Source organism: Colossoma macropomum, unplaced genomic scaffold, assembly GCF_904425465.1.
Source record: "Colossoma macropomum unplaced genomic scaffold, Colossoma_macropomum, whole genome shotgun sequence".
Taxonomy (NCBI): domain Eukaryota; kingdom Metazoa; phylum Chordata; class Actinopteri; order Characiformes; family Serrasalmidae; genus Colossoma; species Colossoma macropomum.
Window position 1 is genome coordinate 24978064 of NW_023494802.1, and position 22264 is coordinate 25000327.

Here is a 22264-nt window from a genome sequence, read left to right on the forward strand (position 1 = left end):
CTCATTATAAATTACAGTTAGTAAGGTTTCACTAATATACCAGGACAAAGAGAAAACTATTTGTTCAGTGTAAATTTTAGTTTATTTGTATGTTTAAAGGGCCCATATCATGGAGTTTTTTTCTTTCCTTTTTTATAACGAAAGCGCTTGATGTAGTATGTAAACACAGAAGTTTCAGATCATACCGTTCACTCCTCAGTCCATAAAGTCTGTATGTGGAAGATAAGCTGCAAATACAGCCTGTTTTGAATTGTGATGTCACAGAAAAACAACACATTTACGTATATCCAACCATTTAGCCCACAGCAGTTTAACCCCACCCATTCACACTGAAGTTATAAGGAGTGTTTCAGCCCGGGCTGCTTTTTGAAAGAGACATAGCCAATCAGAACTGAGCTTATTTACATATATCAGTCTCAAAGGCACAGTAACAAGATTTTTACAAATAAAACCACAAAAATAAGTCGACCTTGTATAAAATCCAGATATGGGCCCTAATATACAAATTTTAAGGCCAAATGAATATGTTTAACCAGTTTCTGTACTATTTTACCTTTAAGCATATTTTTCAGCTCTGTGCTTCTCTAAGCTTTAACTAGTAATCTCACCACAATAAAGCGATAATTTGGCAAAAAAAGTCCTCAAAACAAATTCGCCACCCTTAGCTCAAATGTAATCAGTCAGCCAAGACATGTTTGGTGTTTTAAAGTTAGCTGGCTAAACAGGAAATCCTGCTTCATGAGACAGACTTCTGTCCGGTGTCTGAAGTTTGCTTCTATAGTTTTAGCACTGGAGGTCTGAGGCTAATGTAAGTAACAAGTAATGCGAGCCACCAACTAGCCTGGTGAGAAAACATTAGCAAGTAACATGAGCTAGTATGACACACTGTTATCTATAAACATGGACTAAAGAACATTAGCACAGCAGTAGCAGCCACCTGGAAGAGTTTTGTTTGTAAATGACTTAGCGACACCAGTTTTTTTGATTATTTACATGCAGTTAGCTTCCATTACTTATTAGCTACATTAGCCTCATAGCTCCAGTGTTAAAAGTATAGAAGCAAACGTCAGACACTGAACAGGGGTCTGTCTCATGAAGCAGGATTCCCTGTTTAGCCAGCTAACTTTAAGCTTACTTTTTTAGTTTGATCTAAGCCTCTTACCAATTAGGGACAGCCTTCTGACCAATCAGGGACCTTCTGACCAATCAGGGACAGATTCTTGATCGATTAGGGGCCTTCTGACCAATCAGGGACAGCCTTCAGACCAATCAGGGACCTTCTGACCAATCAGGGACAGATTCTTGATCGATCAGGGGCCTTCTGACCAATCAGAGACAGCCTTCTGACCAATCAGGGACCTTCTGACCAATCAGGGACAGATTCTTGATCGATCAGGGGCCTTCTGACCAATCAGGGACAGCCCTCTGACCAATCAGGGACCTTCTGACCAATTGGTGGGGACAGATGTTGGACCAATCAGGGACCTTATGACCAATCAGGAACAGTCTTCTAACCAATCAGGGACATTCTGACCAATCGGAGACCTTCTGACCAATTGGGGACAGATTTTGTGCCAATCAGGGACCTCCTGACCGATCAGGAACAGTCTCCAAACCAATCAGGGACATTCTGACCTATTGGGGATAGCTTTTGGACCAATCAGGGACAGCCCTCTGATGGAAATGTACTCTTTGGATCCTTTTTGGGTGACTTTTTTCACTTTTCGCTTTTCAGTAAAGAAAATAAAGCAGCTGCTTTATCACACATGCAATCACACATGGGTGTCACACAGTCTCTCTGCATGAAACCTGATTGCCACGATCCTGAAATTAATGCTAAAAATTACTAAAAATTACGATGACTGACTCGGCTAACGATCCACAAGAGGACACTCAGTATTTTAATTGCATATTCAGACACTACTTTAGTTTTGGCAACACATTCTGGCAGTCAACACTGTATTAGGTTACATTCTGAAAAAAAACATTCAGTAGTATTTTCCTTCCGGCAGGACTAGTTATAAAGTAACTGGAGTCTCCTATGTCTGGACGCTGGAAAGTTTGGGGACTTGTGACGTTTTAAAATAGTTTTAATGCAAACTGCTTTCTCGTATTGCTGTAAGAGACTGTATTAAAGGGCCCATATCATTGATAAACTGTCTTTGCCCTGCCCTTTAGAAAATTTTATGTAGTATGTAAACATTGCTAAAGTTTAAAAAAGCAACAGTCTAAAATGCTACAACAAGCCATATTGAATCTGCAGTTTTTGTGATGTCACAAAACCCAAAGCATTCATACATATCTATATATCTATATGCCTGCCTATTCGGCCTACAGCAGTTCACGCTGAAGTTATAAGGAGTGTTTCAACCAAGGAGCGCAGCCAATGAGAACAGAGCTCATTTGCATACGTCTTAAAGGCACAGCAACAAAAACAGCCTGTTTATTTCTAAGGGATCTAAGGGTCATGTAAAAATTTATTTTGTATGACTGTACACACTTAAAAAAGATTTTTCAAGGGTTCTTTAATAAAGAAAATGGTTCTGTATAGAATTATGAACGCTCAAAAAACTTTTCAAAAAGGTGCTATATAGAGCTATGTATAAAACATTCTCCATCAATCTGAAGAATGCTTTCATGATGCAAAGAACCATTTAAGCATGCAAAGAGTTCTTTGAGTGTTCATGGTTCTATAGAGAACCATTTCTTTACTAAAGAACCCCTGAAGAACCATCTTGTGTACATACAATTAAATGAAAAAATGTATGATATGGACTCTTTAATAGCAGTTTGGGAAAGAAAACTAAGACCTGCTCATCAAATTCAGGAAGATTTAAAAAAAAAAACTGTGATAATATTATTTGGAAAACTGCAAAATAATGCAAGGTGTCCCCAAACTTCAGATAAGCACTGTACATCCACAAAAAACTCCCATAAAGGTCAGAGAAAACATTCCGTAAGTAGGATTACAGTTTAAGGCACAGCTTTGTGGTTTAACTCTGGCCTCCGTTTCGATTGCTGTGTGCAAGACGATGCTTCGTTCTTCAGAAGTGCACTGAGAAAGTGCTGCACTGAATTACTGCACTCAAATGTGCACAAATTTCATTTACAATACTTTAAATATAGAAAGTGTCTATCCAAAAAAGTCTGTAAACTCCAGAAATGAAGGGTGTTAATAGTGAGTTTGTGCTGCAGTAACAGCCTCTACTCTTCTGAGAAGGCTTCTACATGTTGGAACATTGCTGTGAGGATTTGATAGAGCATTAGTGAGGTCAAGTACCGATGTTGGACGGTCAGTTCTGGTTCACTTCAACTCATCCCAAAGGTATTGGATGGAGCTCCATCACTCCAGAGAACAGTTCCACTGCTCCTCAGCCCAATGCTGGGGGGCTTTATACACCTCTAGCCTACGCTTGGCATTGGGCATGGTGACCAAGCGTCTCATGCTATTGGTCAGTGCTTTTCTATGAAGGTTATACGAGCTGTGTCAGCAATGAGTGACCTTAAAGCTGAATTCATGGACATATAGTGTAGGTTTAGTGATTTGGAGCCCCCTCTGGTGGAAAACTATAACTATAAATATATAACTGTGGCTACATCAGGACTTCTTTAATCTGCACTTAACACTTTTATAATAATAATAATAATTATAATAATAATAATATAGAAGAAGAAAAAGACGCATTCACCATACATAATAAATAAAGATGTAAATGTGACAAAGCCAATTCTATTATTATTATTATTATTATTACCATTATTATTATTGTCATCTTACAAGAAAGCCATACTTTTCTAATGCACATTTAAAAGTTATACAATGCTGCAGATTATTAGATACAGTAGAATGAATGCACCCTGGTTTTGGGGATTTGGTGGCCCTCTCTGGTGGAAATATGTAACTACAAGCATTTTAAGTATGTATATGACTAATAAATAATGAATGGAGTAAATTCAGTGCAGCACTTCTTTTCAGTGTACACAGGTTGGCTACTGAGCATCGACTCATAAAGTAACTGTTTGCATAGTTCCACACGCTGAGACGTTTCATAGCCAGGCTCATGTGGTCAACATAGTGGCACAAGGTAAAAGGTTATTAAAGGCTTTAAACCTAAAGTAGGTCAGAGCACTTCTGCTACAGTCGTACATTAACAAACAGTGTAAATATACAGTAACAATACAGCTTATAAGTTATACGTCATAGAGTCATATTACAACAGTCACATAGCACAATAAGCATGTAACCTCCCCCCCTCCCCCCACCCCACACACACACTTAATCAAGTGTTAGAATACAGAAAAAAGCTGAATTTGTTCTTTCTTTTCTAGATTTTTTTGAAGATTGGACATCCAGTGTTTTTGACAGAGTAATAAAAAACAACAGATCCCACATCAGCCTTCATTTTGCTCAGCATCTTTTAAAACTAAATGGAAGAAAAGTAAAAGTAAATAGAAAAAAAAGTTATAAGTAAATAGAACATTTTAGCAAATAAATAAAAGAAGAAAATAAATGCTATTAGCATTTTTACACCACACTCTTAAAAATAAAGGCGCTAACATAGAACAACAACTTTTAGTTCTGTTCAAGATGTGTGAAGAACCTTTCAAAGGCTTAAAGAACCTTCACATACATAACAAGCGTTTTTTCCTAGAACCTTCACACTATGTGGAGGCTCTTCAAACCTTAAAAAAGATTCAGGCGAGTTCACAGGCTCCTTTATTTCTAAGAGTGTATGGATGAACCGGGATTAGCATTGCTGTACTAGAGGTGCTCATATGTGATATTTTTCTTAGATATTAAAAATAAACGGGCGATATTTTCCAGAAAGTCATGAAACACTCACTGCTGGATGGATCATTTCTGCTAAAATACTTAAAATATTCACATCACGATACAAAAAAGAGTTTCAAAAGGGTGTCCATCTGACCATATGCAGAATTGTGATTTTATCAGACGTCCTACAGAAGGAGCTGCGGCCGCTCAGCCTGCCTGAGACTTAAGTACCTTCTGATAATTCATAACTTTCCATACGGATATGACAGGGAAAATATGCAACGGCAAGAAAGTCCAGCTTCGGCTGGACTTTTTGGGAAAAACACTTACTTGTATAATAACAATAATAATAGTAAAGCAAAAATATTATAGTCAAGCCATTATTATTATAATTACTATTATTAACGTCATCCTTACAGCAAGAAGGCCGTACTTTTCTAATGCACATCTAACATTAAAGTCATATGATGCTGCAGAGTATTAAATGCAGCAGAGCGCCTCTGGACATCTTCTAAACCACAGAGTTGAAAAGTTTCAAATGATAAAGGCACTGCATAGAACCACAACATCCACTCCAACACGGTACTCTCACTTTTGTACACTGCTGGTTTGAGACTGGACGATAAATAACTAAAGTAAAACTTCAGAGTTTAAAACAGGGATGCTATTCCTTAGAGGTGGGTGATATGATGATGCGTTATAGTTATCACGATAAAGTGCATCATGATGCTCTTTATATCGTATATCGTTGATATTGTCAGTATTTTCAGTATTTAAAGGGCAACAACCAGAGTCGGTTTATGAGGAGCCTGGCTTCTTCCTATTTCCCCTGTTATATCAAAAACAGGACTGCTAAACAGCAGAGGGGGCCCGCGAGCAAGTCCTCAATGAATGGGAGTAAATAGCACTCAGCGGCTAAAAACGAAAAGTTAAAATAGTTTCTAATCACTTGCCCAGAACGTTTCTTTAATGTTAGAAAGTAGAATGATGTATTTTACTGAAAAGGCAAAGAAATTCTACCTATATATTTCCTTGTTTCTACAGCAAACTGGTTTTGGGCAGTACAGTGCTAGCATTATTGCTACTGAGTGCTGATTGGTTGGCAAGCGGAGCAACTCATTGGCTGTCCACACTTACAGACATCATGGACATGCATGACGTGCCGTTTTACGCTCCTATAACTCGAGTTTAAAAGCTCTTAAAAATATAACAGCAGTGTTATAAGGTTTTATGCTATTCTGTGTTCAGCATTTATAAACTATGATTTTGCTCAAATGCTCCACATTAACCCTTTCATTTTGGACTTGTTGATGAGCGCCCTCTAGCGTTTGAAAAACCCAGAAGACATTGCAGAGTGGTAAATCTCCCCTCTACAAGTTCTCTGCAACAACCCCCTGCATGTTTCAGAGCATAAAAAGTCATCTGGTGAAAATATGTAACTGCAAGTAGTTTGCAGAAGAATACAGGTGTGTGTGTGTGTGTGTTTGAGCGATATATATGTGTGTGTGTATACACACAGACACACACACACAGTTGTAGGCAATAGTGTGCACTAAATCTGACACTAGTTAATTAGCAGAAATTATCATAATATAAAGCACAACTTTTGATTCTAATATTGCACTTTTATATTGCTGAAAAACAGGAATATTAATACAGTAACATTAACATAAGGCGCATTTTCAGGCACTTTATTTTTGCTGTATTGAATTGAGACACTGCTGTAACACATTGAATCGAATAATGGATATATATATATATATATATATATCTATATATATTAATATATATAAATAAATATATATATATATATTATATATATATATATATACACGATTCAATTGGATTTAGTGCAGTGGAGTATGTACACTGTTGCTTAAAAATCGCTGGGATAATGTTTTTTTAGGGGTATTTTTTAAATGTGGCTCTACTGGTTCTTTTTTGCATGCTCTAACTTATCCAACCTGAGAAAAACTAAATATGGTGAATTGTGTTGTGAATATTGTGCAGACTGTGTACTGTGAAAAAGGCATTGTGATGCTACATTTTGGTCATATCGCCCACCCCTACACTTTGCCAGCTGGTACAGTCCTTTATAAGCCAGAGGGAAATCTCATTAATCATCATTATTATTCACTCACACGTCTTTCAAATCATCAGGAGTCTAATTCATTAATTACAGAGCGCTACTTAAACAGTACTGACCTTGATTCAGAGTTTGCGCAGCCAGATTCAGTTTAACGACGGAAAAAGGGGGTAAAAAAAATAAACTGAGACTGTGTTAAGATATAACAATACAATAAAGGGAGTGTAAACGTAGAAAAGGGCTTAACAGGACTCTTGATAAGCAGGTGAGTGTCTCTTGGTGCTTTTGGTGGCGGTCAGGAGGCGCTAACAGCAGTGCTCGGACTCATCCATGCTGACGCTGCTCTTGCGGCTGCTGTCCTTGGACGCTCCAGGGGAGATGGAGGAGAGCAGCGGGTCACTGGTCGCTACAGGCGACAGCGTCTCAGCGTCCATCAGGATGTCGTCCAGCTTGGTGCCAGTCGCCTTGGCGATGACCCCGTAGGCCTCGGGGTCAGAAGAGGTGGGGGCGTGGCCGTCGCTGAAGCTGATGGTGCCGTCGTTGAGGTTCAGAGTGGCGGAGCGGGTGACGTCTGGGCCGGGCTGGTGGGGGTTCTGGTGGGGGTACATATCCTGTGTGCAATTCCCCAGCATGGGCTCCTGTTTGATGGGCCTGGCAGTAAGATCCGGAGAGCAGAGTGCGGCTGAGGCCACGGCCAGCCCATGAGCGCGAGCCTGCATCTCCAACTCCTGTGTTAGCAGTTAGCATTAGCAATGGGAGGGAAGAGGAAATACACAAATTTAGCTCTTTGTTTATTTTTATGATTTATTTTTTATTTAACTTTTTAAAAACTCCTTCGGCCCAATGATGGTTAAAACTGTTATTATTATTATTATTATTATTATTATTATCATTATTATTATTGATACCTGTATCCTGAGCATTAGGTGGCGGTTGGCGTGCTCCAGTTTCTTCTGCCGGTTCTCCAGGTCTTTGGCGTGCTGCTGGTCCCTCTGAAGTTTCCTGATGTAGTCCACAGAGGCTTTGAGAATAGTGCCCTTATTCCAGCGCATGTCCCTGAGGAACACAGACACGTTACAGGCCGCTCAGCTGACCGCAGCAGAGCTGATAGCGCTCTGATTATCAGTGTTTTAATGAAAAGGCTCCATTCAGGATCAGTTCACACTCAGCGCTCTGAGCACTCTCAACTTACGGGTCATTTGATTTGGGGATGAGCGTGCCCAGCTCTTTGATACGGTCGTTGATGTTGAAGCGCCGTCTTCTCTCGACTGAAGGAGGAACAGAACACACAGGTTAACACAGACTCTAGAGCTTGGCAACATGACAATATTTATCGTTAGCATGATAAATTACATTACAATATGTTTTTCTGAGAATCGTGGATATTGTCACTACTGAAAGAACAATTCAAACTGCATGTCTAATTACAAGGAGAGTATCATTAGTCCTGTTTCACTGGATTCTCAGTGTTAAATGTTGAATGCAAATCATTATATTCATAGTTTTTGATAGTAATTTTGCAGCACTGTTCTTCTTTTACAACTTATCAAATGCCAGAAAAAATCGTGAAATATCATGGATTGTGAAAACATCTTAAAGTATTGTAATATTACATTTTTGCAGTGTCACCCACCTCTAAGGACCTTTATCACTATAGTCTTAATATTAAAGGCCCACCAAAATCAACTCTAACAGACTCCCCACAGTTGCATAGAATCATGAACACTCAAAGAACCCTTTGCATGATTAAAGGATTCTTTACATCATTAAATAGTTCTTCTTTAAATTGATGGTGAATTTGCTGTAGATGCTTCTATATAGAACCTTTTTGAAAATGGTTCTATATAGCACCAAAAAAGGGTTATGTTGTCTTGTAACAATAGAAGAACCCATTTTGGTGCTATGTAAAACCGCACAACACATCTTTCATCAATCTGAAGAAAACGCTTTCAGGATGCAAAGAACTCTTTAATCATACAAAGTGTTCTATAGACAGAGATAACCCAAGTAAACACAATGCACTGTTTTTTAACGATAATTTCATTTATTGAAGGAAAAATGCTGTTCCTGGCCCTGTGTGAAAAACAAACTGCCCCCTTAGCTACTAAATCAACCAGTTAACTAAATTCAATTGGCTACTGGGTTCAGGTTCACTGCCACACCCAGGCATGATTACTGCTGACCTGTTGAATCTAAACATCACTTAAATAGAACCTGTCTGGCAATGTGACGCAGCCAGAAGTTCTCAAATAGCAGCACATGATGCCACGTTCTAAAGAGATACAAATACAGATATGAAACAAAATCACTGAAATCTACCGGTCCGGAAAGTATTAGAAAGCCATTGCTGAGGCTCTGGGACTCCAGCAAACCACAATCAGAGCCATTATCCACAAATGGAGAAAACTTGGAACAGTGGTGAACCTTCCCAGGAGTGGCCAGCCTACCAAAATTTCACCAGGAGCACATCAACAACTCATCCAGGAGGTCACAAAAGAACCCAGACGAACATCTACAGAACTGCAGGCTTCACTTGCCTCAATTAAGGTTAATGTACACGATACCACAATAAGAAAGACACTGGACAAAAATGGCATCCATGGGAGAGCTGCAAGGCACAAACCACTGCTGACCAAAAAGAACACTAAGGCTCGTCTCATGTTTGCCAAAAAACATCTACATGACCCCCAAGACTTTTGAAATAATATTCTGTGGGTCAAAGGTGGAACTTTTTGGAAAAAACAAAGGTCCCGTTACATCTGGTGCAAAGCTAACACTGCATTCCACCCTAAGAACATCATACCAACAGTAAAACATGGTGGTGGTAGTGTGATGGTCTGGGGCTGCTTTACTTCTGCAGGACCTGGATGACTTATCATAACTGATGGAACCATGAATTCTGCTCTCTATCAGAAAATCCTGAAGGAGAATGTCCGTCTGTCAGTTTGTGACCTAAAGCTCAAGCACAGATGGGTTATGCAGCAGGACAATGATCCAAAGTCCACCTCTGAACAGCTCAAAAGAAACAAAATTAAGATTTTGGAGTGGCTGAGTCAAAGTCCTGACTTGAATGCCATCTCAAGGCCCCCAAAACCCTCCAATACAGCCAAATTAAAACAATTCTGCAAGGAAGAGTGGACCAAAATTCCTCCACAGTGATGTAAACGACTCATGGCAAGTTATCGCAATCATTTGATTGCAGTTACTGCCAAGACTGTCACATTAGGTTTAGGGGCAATGTATATATTGACACTATAAGTAGCAGGATTCAAGCAAAAGATTACCAGAACCACTTCTGACTCCACACATTCAAGCCAAGGACCATTTTTTAAGGCTGTATGCTCTGATAATACATAATACATGATAATCATAATAACACATAATACGTGATATAATTCTTGGAGTGGGACGATAATATTTTGTGCGCCAGTAACTCCAAAATGTACAAAAGGTCTTTCTACTCAACGTTTCACACACTGTACCACACTACATCCAATTAAACAGAACCAATAATGGAAACTTCTTCTAAACCTTTTTTTTAAGGTCCCACTTATGATAACATATAAAAGAATGTAGAAGAACACTCACTTAGGTTATGGTTGTCCTTTTTTTGCCTTTCTTTTGCAAGAGCACGAACCTCTGCTTCTAAAAAAAAGCAGAGTAGGGTGAAACAAACTGAGTCTGTTCTACAGTTTCTCATTAGGTTGAATGAATAACTGACTCTAAATGTAGGTATTGTGATACAAACTGAGTCTGTTTTACATTTTCTCATTAGGTTGAATGAATAACTGACTCTAAATATAGGTATTGTGATATAAACTGGGTCTGTTCTACAGTTTTTCATTAGGTTGAATAGGATTTTTACCAGTGTTCTGTATATGGGGAATCCACAGCAGAAGCAGAAATGACACAATTCTTTAAAAAAATATACATCTAGCAACATCATGACTCACCTTATATATGTGTATGTAACATAGATGCACACTGTGTATATTAGTTGTTCAGTAACTGTGGACAGTATTATCGGTTTTACCCTAAAATACTGGAATAAAGCGTCCCACGTACCTACAGGAAACCCTTCAGGCCTTTGATAGTTCTCAAACTTTCCACAGGATCCTGGCTTCTCCATCATGTGCATCATGGCTGGAGACGGCGTAACTATACGGCACATCATCATAATTTTATACATCTGCTTGTCAAATATGTAAACATACACTAGCTTTACATGACGTTTTTAACACAAAAGGGCATTTTATCTGTCAGTTTGAACATAATTTACTGAAATAAACATTTTATTTTATTATATTACTATTTTAATAAATATTTTATCAATATTTCTGACTTCTTATATTCAATTATTTGTGTTGTTTCTATTGTTTTATGTTTCTTATTATATGTTATTCCACTGAATACTTGCTGCACTTATGTTGTATGATTACTTTTATTATGATCATTTTTTAAAACATTTGGGCTGCATTATATGCATGAAAGGTGCTATACAAATAAAGCTTGTTATATAATAATACTATTATTTCACATAATAACTTTCTGTAAGGGAGCTTTTAGAGGTGGATGTCTGGTTCCTATCACCACCACTGTGAACAATTCTGACTTTCTCTACGTTTCTCTAGAATGGAGCATTTTACACCAATCCACTGTAAATGACTCTGTTTACATCTAAGCAATTAAATCATGCAGAAAATTTTGAAGTATTGGTGGGATTCCCCTTTAATATGAATCCAGCAAAGTTACTGTTTACTTAGAAAGCGTAAAACTTCAGTTAGAGTACAAAACAGTTCAGTTCAGACTCAAAAGGCCTGTCTGGAGTTTAAACAGAAGATATAACTAAATATACATGCTGTGTTCTGCAGCATATGTGTCATATAGGATATGAGTTTGTGTTGTATTCTGCTGTAAAGAGAACCATTATTTTAAAACTTACATTACAATGTAGGTCTAAACAGTCATAACATATCATCTTTATTTTTGAATTATGTAATTTTAGATTATTCCCCTTGCAAGTGCGGTGTCAGACTCCAATTTTGGCATTTTTTTTTTAAATTTCATCATTTAGGTGTGTAAAGGGCCCATATCATGGAAAACAGATTTTTTTCAATTAGAGTTTGATATAGTATGTAAACATTGTTAAAGTTTCTGAACATACCATCCACTTCTCAGTCCATATATTAAAACTAAGCTATTAATTAATTGTTTTTGTGATGTCATGCAAACTATCACATTTACATATATCCACCTAGAGCAGTTTAGCTCCTCCAATTTATGTCAAAGTTATAAGGACTGTTTCAGCCTAGACTGCAAAATGCAGGGCAGCCAATCAGAACAGCGCATCAGTCTTAAAGGCACAGTAACAAAACAGTAACAAAACAGCCTGTTTAACTGTAAGGGATATAAAAAAAAGGCTGGAAAAGCAGGAATGATCACGCAGGAATAAATTATGACTGTTTTTGGTAAATAAAATGTCATAAATGTTATATATGGACTTCAGGGGGAACAATAAAATTGAATAATATGTATTTTATGGGCCCTTTAAAGCAATTTAGAGATTATAATCAGTTTTGCTGTATGTACTGTGTGTACATACTGTATTCTATTAATATGGTCAAAAGTTCAGACTGTAAAAGCAGCAGGATTGACCGATCTCTCATTTTGTTCTGATGTTATGTTGAGGTTGGAACGGAGGGATAAAAACGTTAAAATATTGGATCTGTTGAGATTAACAGACTCATTTTTCATTCTGCTTCTGAGCAATTTAAAGTAACACTGAATGTTTTAGAATCATATTATTCTTATATAAGCATGATACATACCAGAAAATTCCCTTTTGATGTTGGGCAGGTTGGCAGGGCAGGAGCTGCTGATGGACAGGCCAGGGGGCACCATTCCCTGATTACTGTACATATCCAGCAGGTTTGCAGAAACTGGCATCTAAACGGACAAAATAATCAGACATTTTTTATTATTATCTGATCAAAACCCAGCACTCACACAGGCTTAGGAGACACAAACTTTAAATGAAAAATTGTATATTTATTTTTATGTAACTGTAATTTTTATTTTTAAATAATTGGACAAAAAAAGCTTTCAATGAAAACAGTTCAACAACAATTCAATCTGGATTAGTAAAAACATTGTATTTGACATTTTTTATGCAAACCTTTCAGCTTTTTTTTCACTTCTTGTAAGATTTGAGCAATTAAGGTACCAGTAAAAGTTTTTGAAGTCTACATCACCAATTTTAAATCTAGAAATAACAAATTTGCCCCTTTCATAAGAACACTTTTAAAGGTATCTGTGTTGCTATTGATTTCTGCACAGCTGCTAACAGCTGTATTATTCAGTATCGGATTGAACACACAATGGCCGACCGTCCCTGCTGTGTCTGAATCACAGTGCTGGGTTTGTGTGAGACGTCCTTGGCGGCTGGATGAATGTTGATCAGAGTGAAGTTCAGGCTCAGTGCTGGAAGCAGCTGGTTGGTGTAAGCACTGCTGACAGCTGGACGAGTGGAGCCGCTGGGAGATTTGTGCGAGACAGAGAACAGCAGCTCTGACGGCTTTTAGTGTTGATGGGGGCGAGAAATCGTCCCTCACACTTCTCCGCTAATTGGTGACGCTATATGAGTTTACACGCTTTAAAAAAAAGGGACGATGTCGTTCAGAATGTTCAGATAAACTTCTCTTTTATCTGGACTGGTTTTTCAGATCACTGTGCTGTTTTGTCATTATCCAAAGGATAAAGAATCTTACAAAATAACTACAAGATAGCTTACATGTCCACATGGCTTTATGCATGCTGTCTATGAACAGCTTGTGTCGCTGTTCGCAAGCTGAAATGACATAGTTACATTAGCAGTGACATTATATTAGTAGTTCTGTTTTACAGTAATCTATAACACTTGTACAGTATCCTATAGTAAACTACAGTAATTGTCCTGATGTACTATTTCTTAAAGTATTTACAATTATCACTTCATACACAGTTTATCTAATCAATCCTTCATTAAGACAATTTAGCCATACTTCATTAAGGCAGTTTAGCCAGTCCCTTATTAAGGCAGCTTAATCAATCCTTTATTAAGGACAGTTTAATCAATCCTTCATTAAGTCTATTTAATCATGCCTTCATCAAGACAGTTTATCAATCCTTCATTCCGTTAAATCAGGTTAATCCATCCCTCATTATGTTAAATCAGTTTAATCAATCCTTCTTTAAGTTAAATCAGTCTAATGTCCTTAATTAAATTAAATCAGGTTAATCAATCCTTCATTAAGACAGTTTAATCAATTCTTGTTAAGTTAAACCAGTTTAATCTCGTTCAGACAGTTTAATCAATCCTTCATTGACTTAAATCAGTTTAATTTCCTTCATTAAGTTAAATCACTTTAATTAATTTTTCATTAAGTTAAATCAGTTTAATCATCTTTCATTAAAGTAAGTCAGTTAAATCAATCCTTCATTAAGGTTAAACAGTTTAATGAATTCTTGTTTAATTTAGGTTAAACAATCTATATTTCAGTTTAAATAAAGTTTAAATACAGTTTAATCAAATCATCTTTAAGTTAAATCAGTTTAATCAACCTTCATTAAGTTAAACCAGTTTAATTTCCTTCATTAAGTTAAATCAGTTTAGTAATCCTTCATTAAATTAAGTCAGTTAAATCAATCCTTCATGAAGTTAATTAAATCAATCCTTCATGAAGTTAATTAATCCTATATTACTGTAAATCAGTTTAATCATCCTTCATCAAGATAGTTTCATCAATCCTTGTTAAATTAAATCAGTTAAATCAATCCTTCATTAAGTCAAATCAGGTTAATCAATCCTTTATAAGGTTAAATCAGCTTAATCAATCCTTCATGAAGTTAAATCAGTTTAATTAATCCTACATTAAGGTAAACATCAGTTTCTTCATTAAGACAGTGAAATCAGTCCTTGTTAAAGTTAAACCAGCTTAATCTTTTTCATTAAGTTAAATCAGTTTAAGCAATCCTTCATTAAGTTGAATGAGTTTAATGTCATTCATTAAGTTATTTATTCCTTAATTAAGTTAAAATGGTTAACTCGTTCTTAATTCTGTAGAAATACTTGTAGCATTAATACATTTATATTAGGTATTACTAACTCCAGTTACTTCTGGAAGAAAAATCAAATAAAAAACAATATAATCTATAATAAATTGAGATCTATTCAAGAGCAACACATTACATTATCAGCAAAATATATAAAACTCCCACTTTATGTCAGTTAGTGTACCAGAATGAGAACAAAGTGGTCAGGAGGAGAAGAAGAAGTGAAGAGATGTACCGTGTTGGTCATTTGGAGTCCAGGATCTAAAGACAGTCCAAGCATGTCTTCACTGTAGCTCGATTCCAAACTAATGATGTCATCAATGACTTCATCCATCTAGAAAAAACATACATCTATCAGAGGAATAGCGATAACAACAACTGCACAAGTAAATTAAAGAATATAAAGTCAGAAAAAAATAAACAACTTGAGTTTTTAATTAATCTAATTTAACACATTTAATTTAATTTGCATTCCTTTGAGGAGTTTAGGAACTATATAAAAATAGAGAATTGAGGAAAAGTATCCTCATTTTAAAGATCTAAGATAGATCACAAAAAAGTGTGTGAATAAACTGCTGGCAACTCATGCACACTTTAAGTAGAAAGAAATTTTTGGTTTAAGAGATAAATATGCAGTTATTTACAAATATAAACTATATATACACATTTCATTAACACCCATTTTAATACTTCTATCTCTCTCTGCCTCTGATCAGTGACGCAAAAGAGTCGCTCGAGCACTACGATAGCAGACGAGCTAAAGTGAGATCTGCAGTTTTCGTGAAAGTGCCAGTCTATCTTCCCTAATAAGCTGCAAAGTTTTGGTGATACAAATAGCTCACCTCAGCTCCTAACACACCAGACTCCTCCACATTCCCCTACTTTTCAGCGATGGAGGAGAAACGAAAACTTTATATTTAAAACATATCACTTAACTTTAGTTGCTTGGAACTTACAAGAAATAACATTTAATATGTGTTCAATAATGTGTAACAATAATTCCAGTTCAATTCTTTAACAAAATAAATCTTTTTTGCACCTGCATGCAACATTCACTTAAAACCTACAAGAAAGTACAGGTGGTGTTCTACAGGGGTCAGTTCTTAGTCCACTCTTATTCACTTTTTTCTCTTTGTTTGAGAAACAGCCAATCAATGATAATGTCATGAGGTCATGATAACACCAAAAACATTATTTATACTAAAATAAAGTTGCTTGTTTGTTTGAAATGTGCTAATATCAGCATGACAGCTGTTTAGCAGCTGTGTGCCAGTTTTTGCTCTGCTTTGTTAGCCACCGTTATTAATTATCTCTTCACCTGACACTCTCTAATTTTACATAGTGGAGGTTCCTTTGGGAACCAAAAGTAAAAATTATTACAGAAAGACAGATCGGAAGAACTTGCTGGAAAAAGTTATACCAAGACACTAAACTACTATAAAGGTAAGATATGTAAATAAATGCATATATATCCAGAAAAATATGGTGCAATTCTGATCAAAAGCTGCTGGAGAAAATGATACGTAGAGGTGTTTATCTGGTCAACAGGTGTTTATTTGTTTGAAAAAACACCATCATTAGATTAAATACCAATCTTTTCAATTTCTAAAGCTTTTGTTGAGGAAGTCTAGTACTAGTCTTTATATTAACCCCCCAATATCTAGTTTACCTAATCAATTCTTCATTAGGTTAAAACAATTCAATCAATCTTTCATTAGGAAAAACTATTTAATTAATGCCTCATTAAGATAAATCAGTTTATTCTCCTTCTTTACATTAAATCAGTTTAATCAAACCTTCATTAAATCAGTTTAATCAATCCTTCATTAAATCAGTTTAATCAATCCTTCATTAAATCAGTTTAGTCAATTCTTCATAAAGTTAAATTAATTCAGTCAATCCTTCATTACGTTTAATAAGGTTTATCAATCCTGTTCTAAGTTAAAACTGTTAATCAAACTTTCATTATGTTAAAATGTTTTAATAATCGTTAAATAATTTTGATCAATGCTTTATTAAGTTAAATCTAGTTAATCAATCCTTCATTAAGTCAATCTGTTTAATAAATTCTTCATGAAGTTAAATTAGGTTAATCAATCTTTCATTAGCTTAAATCAGGTTATTCAATCTTTCATAGAGCTAAACAGTTTAATCATATATACATCCATCATCTAAACCGCTTATCCTTTTGGGTCGCGGTGGGGTGCTGGAGCCTATCCCAGCTGTCATTGGGCGGAAGGCAGGATACACCCTGGACAGGTCGCCAGTCCATCGCAGGGCAGACAGACAGACATATACATTCACACACTCACTCACACCTAGGGGCAATTTTAGCAAGTCCAATTAGCTTAACTGCATGTTTTTGGACTGTGGGAGGAAACCGGAGTACCCGGAGGAAACCCACGCAGACACGGGGAGAACAGGCAAACTCCACACAGAAATGACCCCGGTCGCCCGGCCGGGAATCGAACCCAGGCCATTCTCGCTGTGAGGCAACAGCGCTACCCACTGTGCCAAGTTAAATTAGAATAATCAGTCCTGCATTATTGTACATCAGGTTAATCAATGATGAATAAAGTTAAATCTGGTTAATTATTCCTACACAAAGTTAAAGATATCGTTAGGTTAAATCAGTTTAACCAATTCTTCATTAAGATAAATTATTCAATGCTAAATAAAGTTAAAGTAGTTACATTTTCATTAAGTTACCTTTGTTAAATCAGTTAAATTATACTTCATGAAGAATAAATCAGGTTAATCTGGTAGAATTTAATAAATCCATGGCTGTAGCTGTACTGAGGCAGAGAGGACCCAGTCCTGTTTGTATTCTTCTGAACTTCTTTTATTGGCAAAACATTTACTGTCCAGATAAACTAGCCAGTTTAAACCATTTTCTAGCCTTTCTGAGACTTTTGCACAGAACTGCACACGTAGCAGCTGCTAATCTTGCTAACTAGTGGAATAACCAAATGTAATGAATTGTACTTTCATTCTTTTAGACTTTTAAAAAAAGCTGTTTAGTGGAGCTGGTTGTGTTGAAGTTTAAGCTGAAAGCCTGAAAGTGAGTACCTCTTTCTCGCAATTGGAGTTGAGGGTCAGTAAGGCCATCGGGCTGTTGGGGGCGCTGCTGCCCGGCCCCGGAGGCATTCCCCCGTGGTCAGGGGCCTGGCTGGGGCACGGCAAGCTGACCGCCTGTGACCCCACTCCTCCGCCCAGCGTGGTGGACAGATACGCCTTCACCTGCTGCCTCTGAGCCTGCTGGATATGATACTTTGTCGGGTTCTCTAGATGGGTTTTTACCTAGAAAGAGAGAGAAAGAGAAAGACAAAGAGAAAGAGAGAGATTTTGCTATTAGTTACATCTCATCGAAACAAGCTGAGATGATGAGGTCACAGCTTGCAACCCAATACATGCATTTTAATTTATTAATAAGGTTCAAGTAAAAGTTTTTTTGTTTTGCTTAAACAATTTTCTACAATGAGTGGACACTGAATGCTTTAATGAGTTTGAAAATAATGAAAATAATGATTTAATATAATAAATCATATTATATGGCTTTCAAAGTCACCACATCTCAAATCAGTTTACAACATATGCATCTATACCGAAACATATTCAATTACACTGTACCATATTCAACCACACTGAGCCATATTCAGCTATACTAGGCTATATTTAACAATACTAAACCATATCCAGTCATACTGAACAATATTTCACCATAATGAACCATATTCAACCATACTGAACCATATTTATCTATACTGAAACATATTCAATCACACTGTACCATATTCATCCATACTGAGCTACAGTCAGCCATACTAAACTATATTCAAAAATACTGAACCATATTCAACCATACAGAACCATTTTCATCCATACTGAACCATATTCCACTGGACTGAACAATATTCATCCATACTGACTCATATTTAACCATACTGAACCATATTCCACCACAGTGAACCATTTTCAACCATATTAAATCTTACTGAAGGTGAAACAATATTTTTTTTTATGTTAGCAAAAACTCACCTGGTAATGATGACGATACTCAATCATTTCCAGCATATTTCAAAATTTTGCTAGTTATTTGTACTAAACTCTTTCCAAACAGCAGCCAATGAGAACTGATGCAGCTCTGAGAGCTGCTAACCAAAACACAGCTACACAGAGCCGGACTGACTGACTGACTGACTTTATAAACAGCGAGAAGCCAATCTGTCACGCATGTAGAGCTATTAGCACAAGTCACAACAAAACATTTTTAGCACTTGTGGTGTATTTATGCCTTTGTAGAGGCTGTTTGACGTCAGAATCAGGTTAATACAATGAGATCTTTTTTGCAGTCGGACCACCCCCATCTCTACACGCACACCTCCTCTGAGCTCGCCAGCTAATCTGCAGTTCCATGCCATTCACAGTGGAGAGGTTGTGCTCATGGAGGTCAGGACTTGGTGTAAAATTAGGATTAGCATCGCTACATGAGAAGATGAATGGAGATACCAAAACACATACACAGAACTGTACGGTCAAGAGCAGAAGTTTGTGTACTCCTGGTCAGATTCCATGTATAAGTTAAAATAAGTTAACACGTCCTCTACAACCTCCAGCAAACCTAAATATGCAATTTTTCTGCCAATATTAATGCAAAATTACTGTTTATTCACTCAATTTAACATATTGGAAAAATAAAACATAATGTAGCTTGTGCAAAAGTTAAGGCACATTTATACATTTTTTATGTCCAGTTTGTTATAATATGTAACATGACTTTTGCACATGCCACAATTTGTCTTTTATTTTTTCCCCCAATATGTTAAATTCAGTAAATTAACAGTAATTGTGTATTAAAATGTGCAGAAGTGTGCTCTCTAAAGAGGATGTTTTCACTTATTTACACTTAGAAAATCAACAATAATGTGGAATTTGACCAGGGGTGCACAAACTTTTGTATACGACTCTATGAACAGAATTTGCCATTTTATTTCTGACAAGTCCTGACTTGCTTGATGAATTATTGTTTATTTACTGATTTCATGCAAATATTAGCTTTTTCTGAGAACAAAGTTCTAAACTAACTTAAAACTAACTGAAAGAAAATAAATGAAATAAAATTCCATTTCTGATTATGCAGTGTGAATGGTAATAATACACTACAGAGTTTTAAGCAAGTTTACTTAATTTTTAACAAAATTAAATTTTACTTAAAGTTTTCAGAGGAAATCAAACTAAAGTTCAAGAAAAAGGCAAATATTACTTAGAAATTTTACATTTTCAACTTCCAAATGAACAGCCACGTTTACATGCAGCCTAATAATCAGACTACTAGCCATTCTGAATAAAATATGTCCATGTAAACACCTCAATCGTAATACAATTTCTATCTGATTGAATGAGGTGGGAGACCCTGTAAATAATCAGTTAAATAAAAGAATAATAGCTGTGTTAATGCCTGTATCTGATCACATTGCCATTCAGAGAGTTTAAGTACATTCTGTGCATTTGCATCACAGCATATTTAACTGGTCTGCAGAGGCGACAAAGTTTATGCTTTGAGATTTAAAAGACGGCGATGAGACGGGCGTCCAGCGTATGTGTCTCAGAACACGATGTCTTCCTCTCGGCCTTCTTTAATAAGTACATGTGAAGCACGTTTTCCTGAGTCTGACATCATTTTAAAGTAATTAAAAACACAAACGCTGCTCACTGCTGCTCGTCTCACTCTGACTGGACTCAGGTGATGCTCATTGTCATGGTAACGTCTACACTAAGTGGTTCTCTACGCATGTAGAGTGTGCATGGAAACAGAGATTTTCATCAGATTGTTGAGTAGAGTGAGATACAAACACCTCAGTCTTAATCTATAATCAGAATATATTTAATCAGATTTCAATTGCATATAAACACAGCCACTGAAAATTCATTACATTTGTAGACTTGAGTTGAAATGAACAGGTTCATTTACTTTTTTTAAAAAGTAAACTTAGCCTGTTAGAGTCAACATTGTGGTGACTGAACTGATTCAATATATTATGATGAACTGAGAATAAAATTTTTAATAGATTTTTTTGTTCGGGCTTCATATATTAAAATATAACAGAAATAAATCTGCAGCATCCACATTTGCTAAATACGAATCAGTTTAAAATAAAAATGAATAAATAAATAAACTAAATGCCTGCACCAAAGCAGAGCAATATCTAAACTAATTTTAAATTATTATGGTTAGAGAATTTGAAACAGATTTGAAATAGATTTTAAATTACAAATCAAAAAAAGCACCTGGAGTTTTGAAACTTTAGAACTTGTCAACAGCTTATAATGAAAGTTATGAATGTAGCTAAATGATGAGAATGATGCACGTGAACCAAAGATCTGAAATCATTTGCGTCCCTGACTGATCAAATATGCTACTTCATATTGAAATCTACTTCAGTGAATTTGAAAATAATATTTACAAGTCAGCATCATCTACAAACAGATACTACAGCCATTTTACTAGCAGTGGGCTATTTTAAGATCAGAGTAATGGACCATTTTCACACTTCCGTGTTTGTTAATGCAGAAGAGTGAACAGTAGTGTTGGCTTCCGGTCGCACTGTAAACAATGGCTGATACTGCCCAAAATCATTGCTGTGTTCCTAAATGCACCAATAATTCAACCAAACAGCCTCACCTGAGTTTTCACTCTAACAAGTTTAAAAATGTTCAACTTCAGGTGAAAAGCTCCACTCGTCATGTGTCACTTTTAACGAGGTAACCAATCAAAAAAGAGTAAAACCGAAGTGGAGAGTGGAGAGAAATATTTATTTGCTGGCGTATTTACGATCCTGCAGATTGTCGTTACAGAGGTTTGATTAAAAACCTTGAAAAACAAACTCATCACTGTAGCTCAGTGATTAGTCTACTGTAATGTAGAAATATAACACTGTGTTGTGTTCAGGGCACTCGCTAATGTTGCTAATGTTTACATGGGCTGAGTAGGAAGAATTAATATAAACCTGGTGGACTTTTTCTCCTCCAAAAGGAAGCACAATGAGTGCAGATCTGTTTAGGGAGGTGCAACGTGGTGTTAAACATAAAGATCCGCTCCACTCCTTCTCCACTTTGCAAAACTTGTCCAGACACAGATTTTTTGCGACGTTCCACTGTCTGAACACAGCTGCTTTGACACAGAGATGCGCTTTCGGACACAGGAGTCCACAGCAGCAGACGCGCAGTGTCACAGTGTTCAGATGTTTTTAAGTTTTGCGCGACATACTTTAGCCACAGCTAGCCTTTCTGTCCATATTGGAGGAATTATCAGA

The 22264-nt window shown here is 36.5% G+C and overlaps 1 protein-coding gene across 2 annotated transcripts in view; it reads right to left on the reverse strand.

Annotated features, from left to right (window-relative positions):
* Nucleotides 1–6615: 6615 nt before the first annotated feature.
* Nucleotides 6616–22264, reverse strand: part of mitfb (melanocyte inducing transcription factor b) — a 58603-nt gene continuing 42954 nt past the window's right edge. For both annotated transcript variants that reach the window (XM_036591717.1, XM_036591716.1), the window contains exons 3-10: nt 18021–18251; nt 15187–15285; nt 12689–12806; nt 10926–11018; nt 10449–10505; nt 8053–8128; nt 7769–7916; nt 6616–7588 (exon numbers count right to left, since the gene is read on the reverse strand). In XM_036591717.1, coding sequence (XP_036447610.1) covers nt 7166–7588; nt 7769–7916; nt 8053–8128; nt 10449–10505; nt 10926–11018; nt 12689–12806; nt 15187–15285; nt 18021–18251 — 1245 coding nt within the window. In that variant the 3' untranslated portion in view covers nt 6616–7165. The remainder of the gene's footprint in view (nt 7589–7768; nt 7917–8052; nt 8129–10448; nt 10506–10925; nt 11019–12688; nt 12807–15186; nt 15286–18020; nt 18252–22264) is intronic.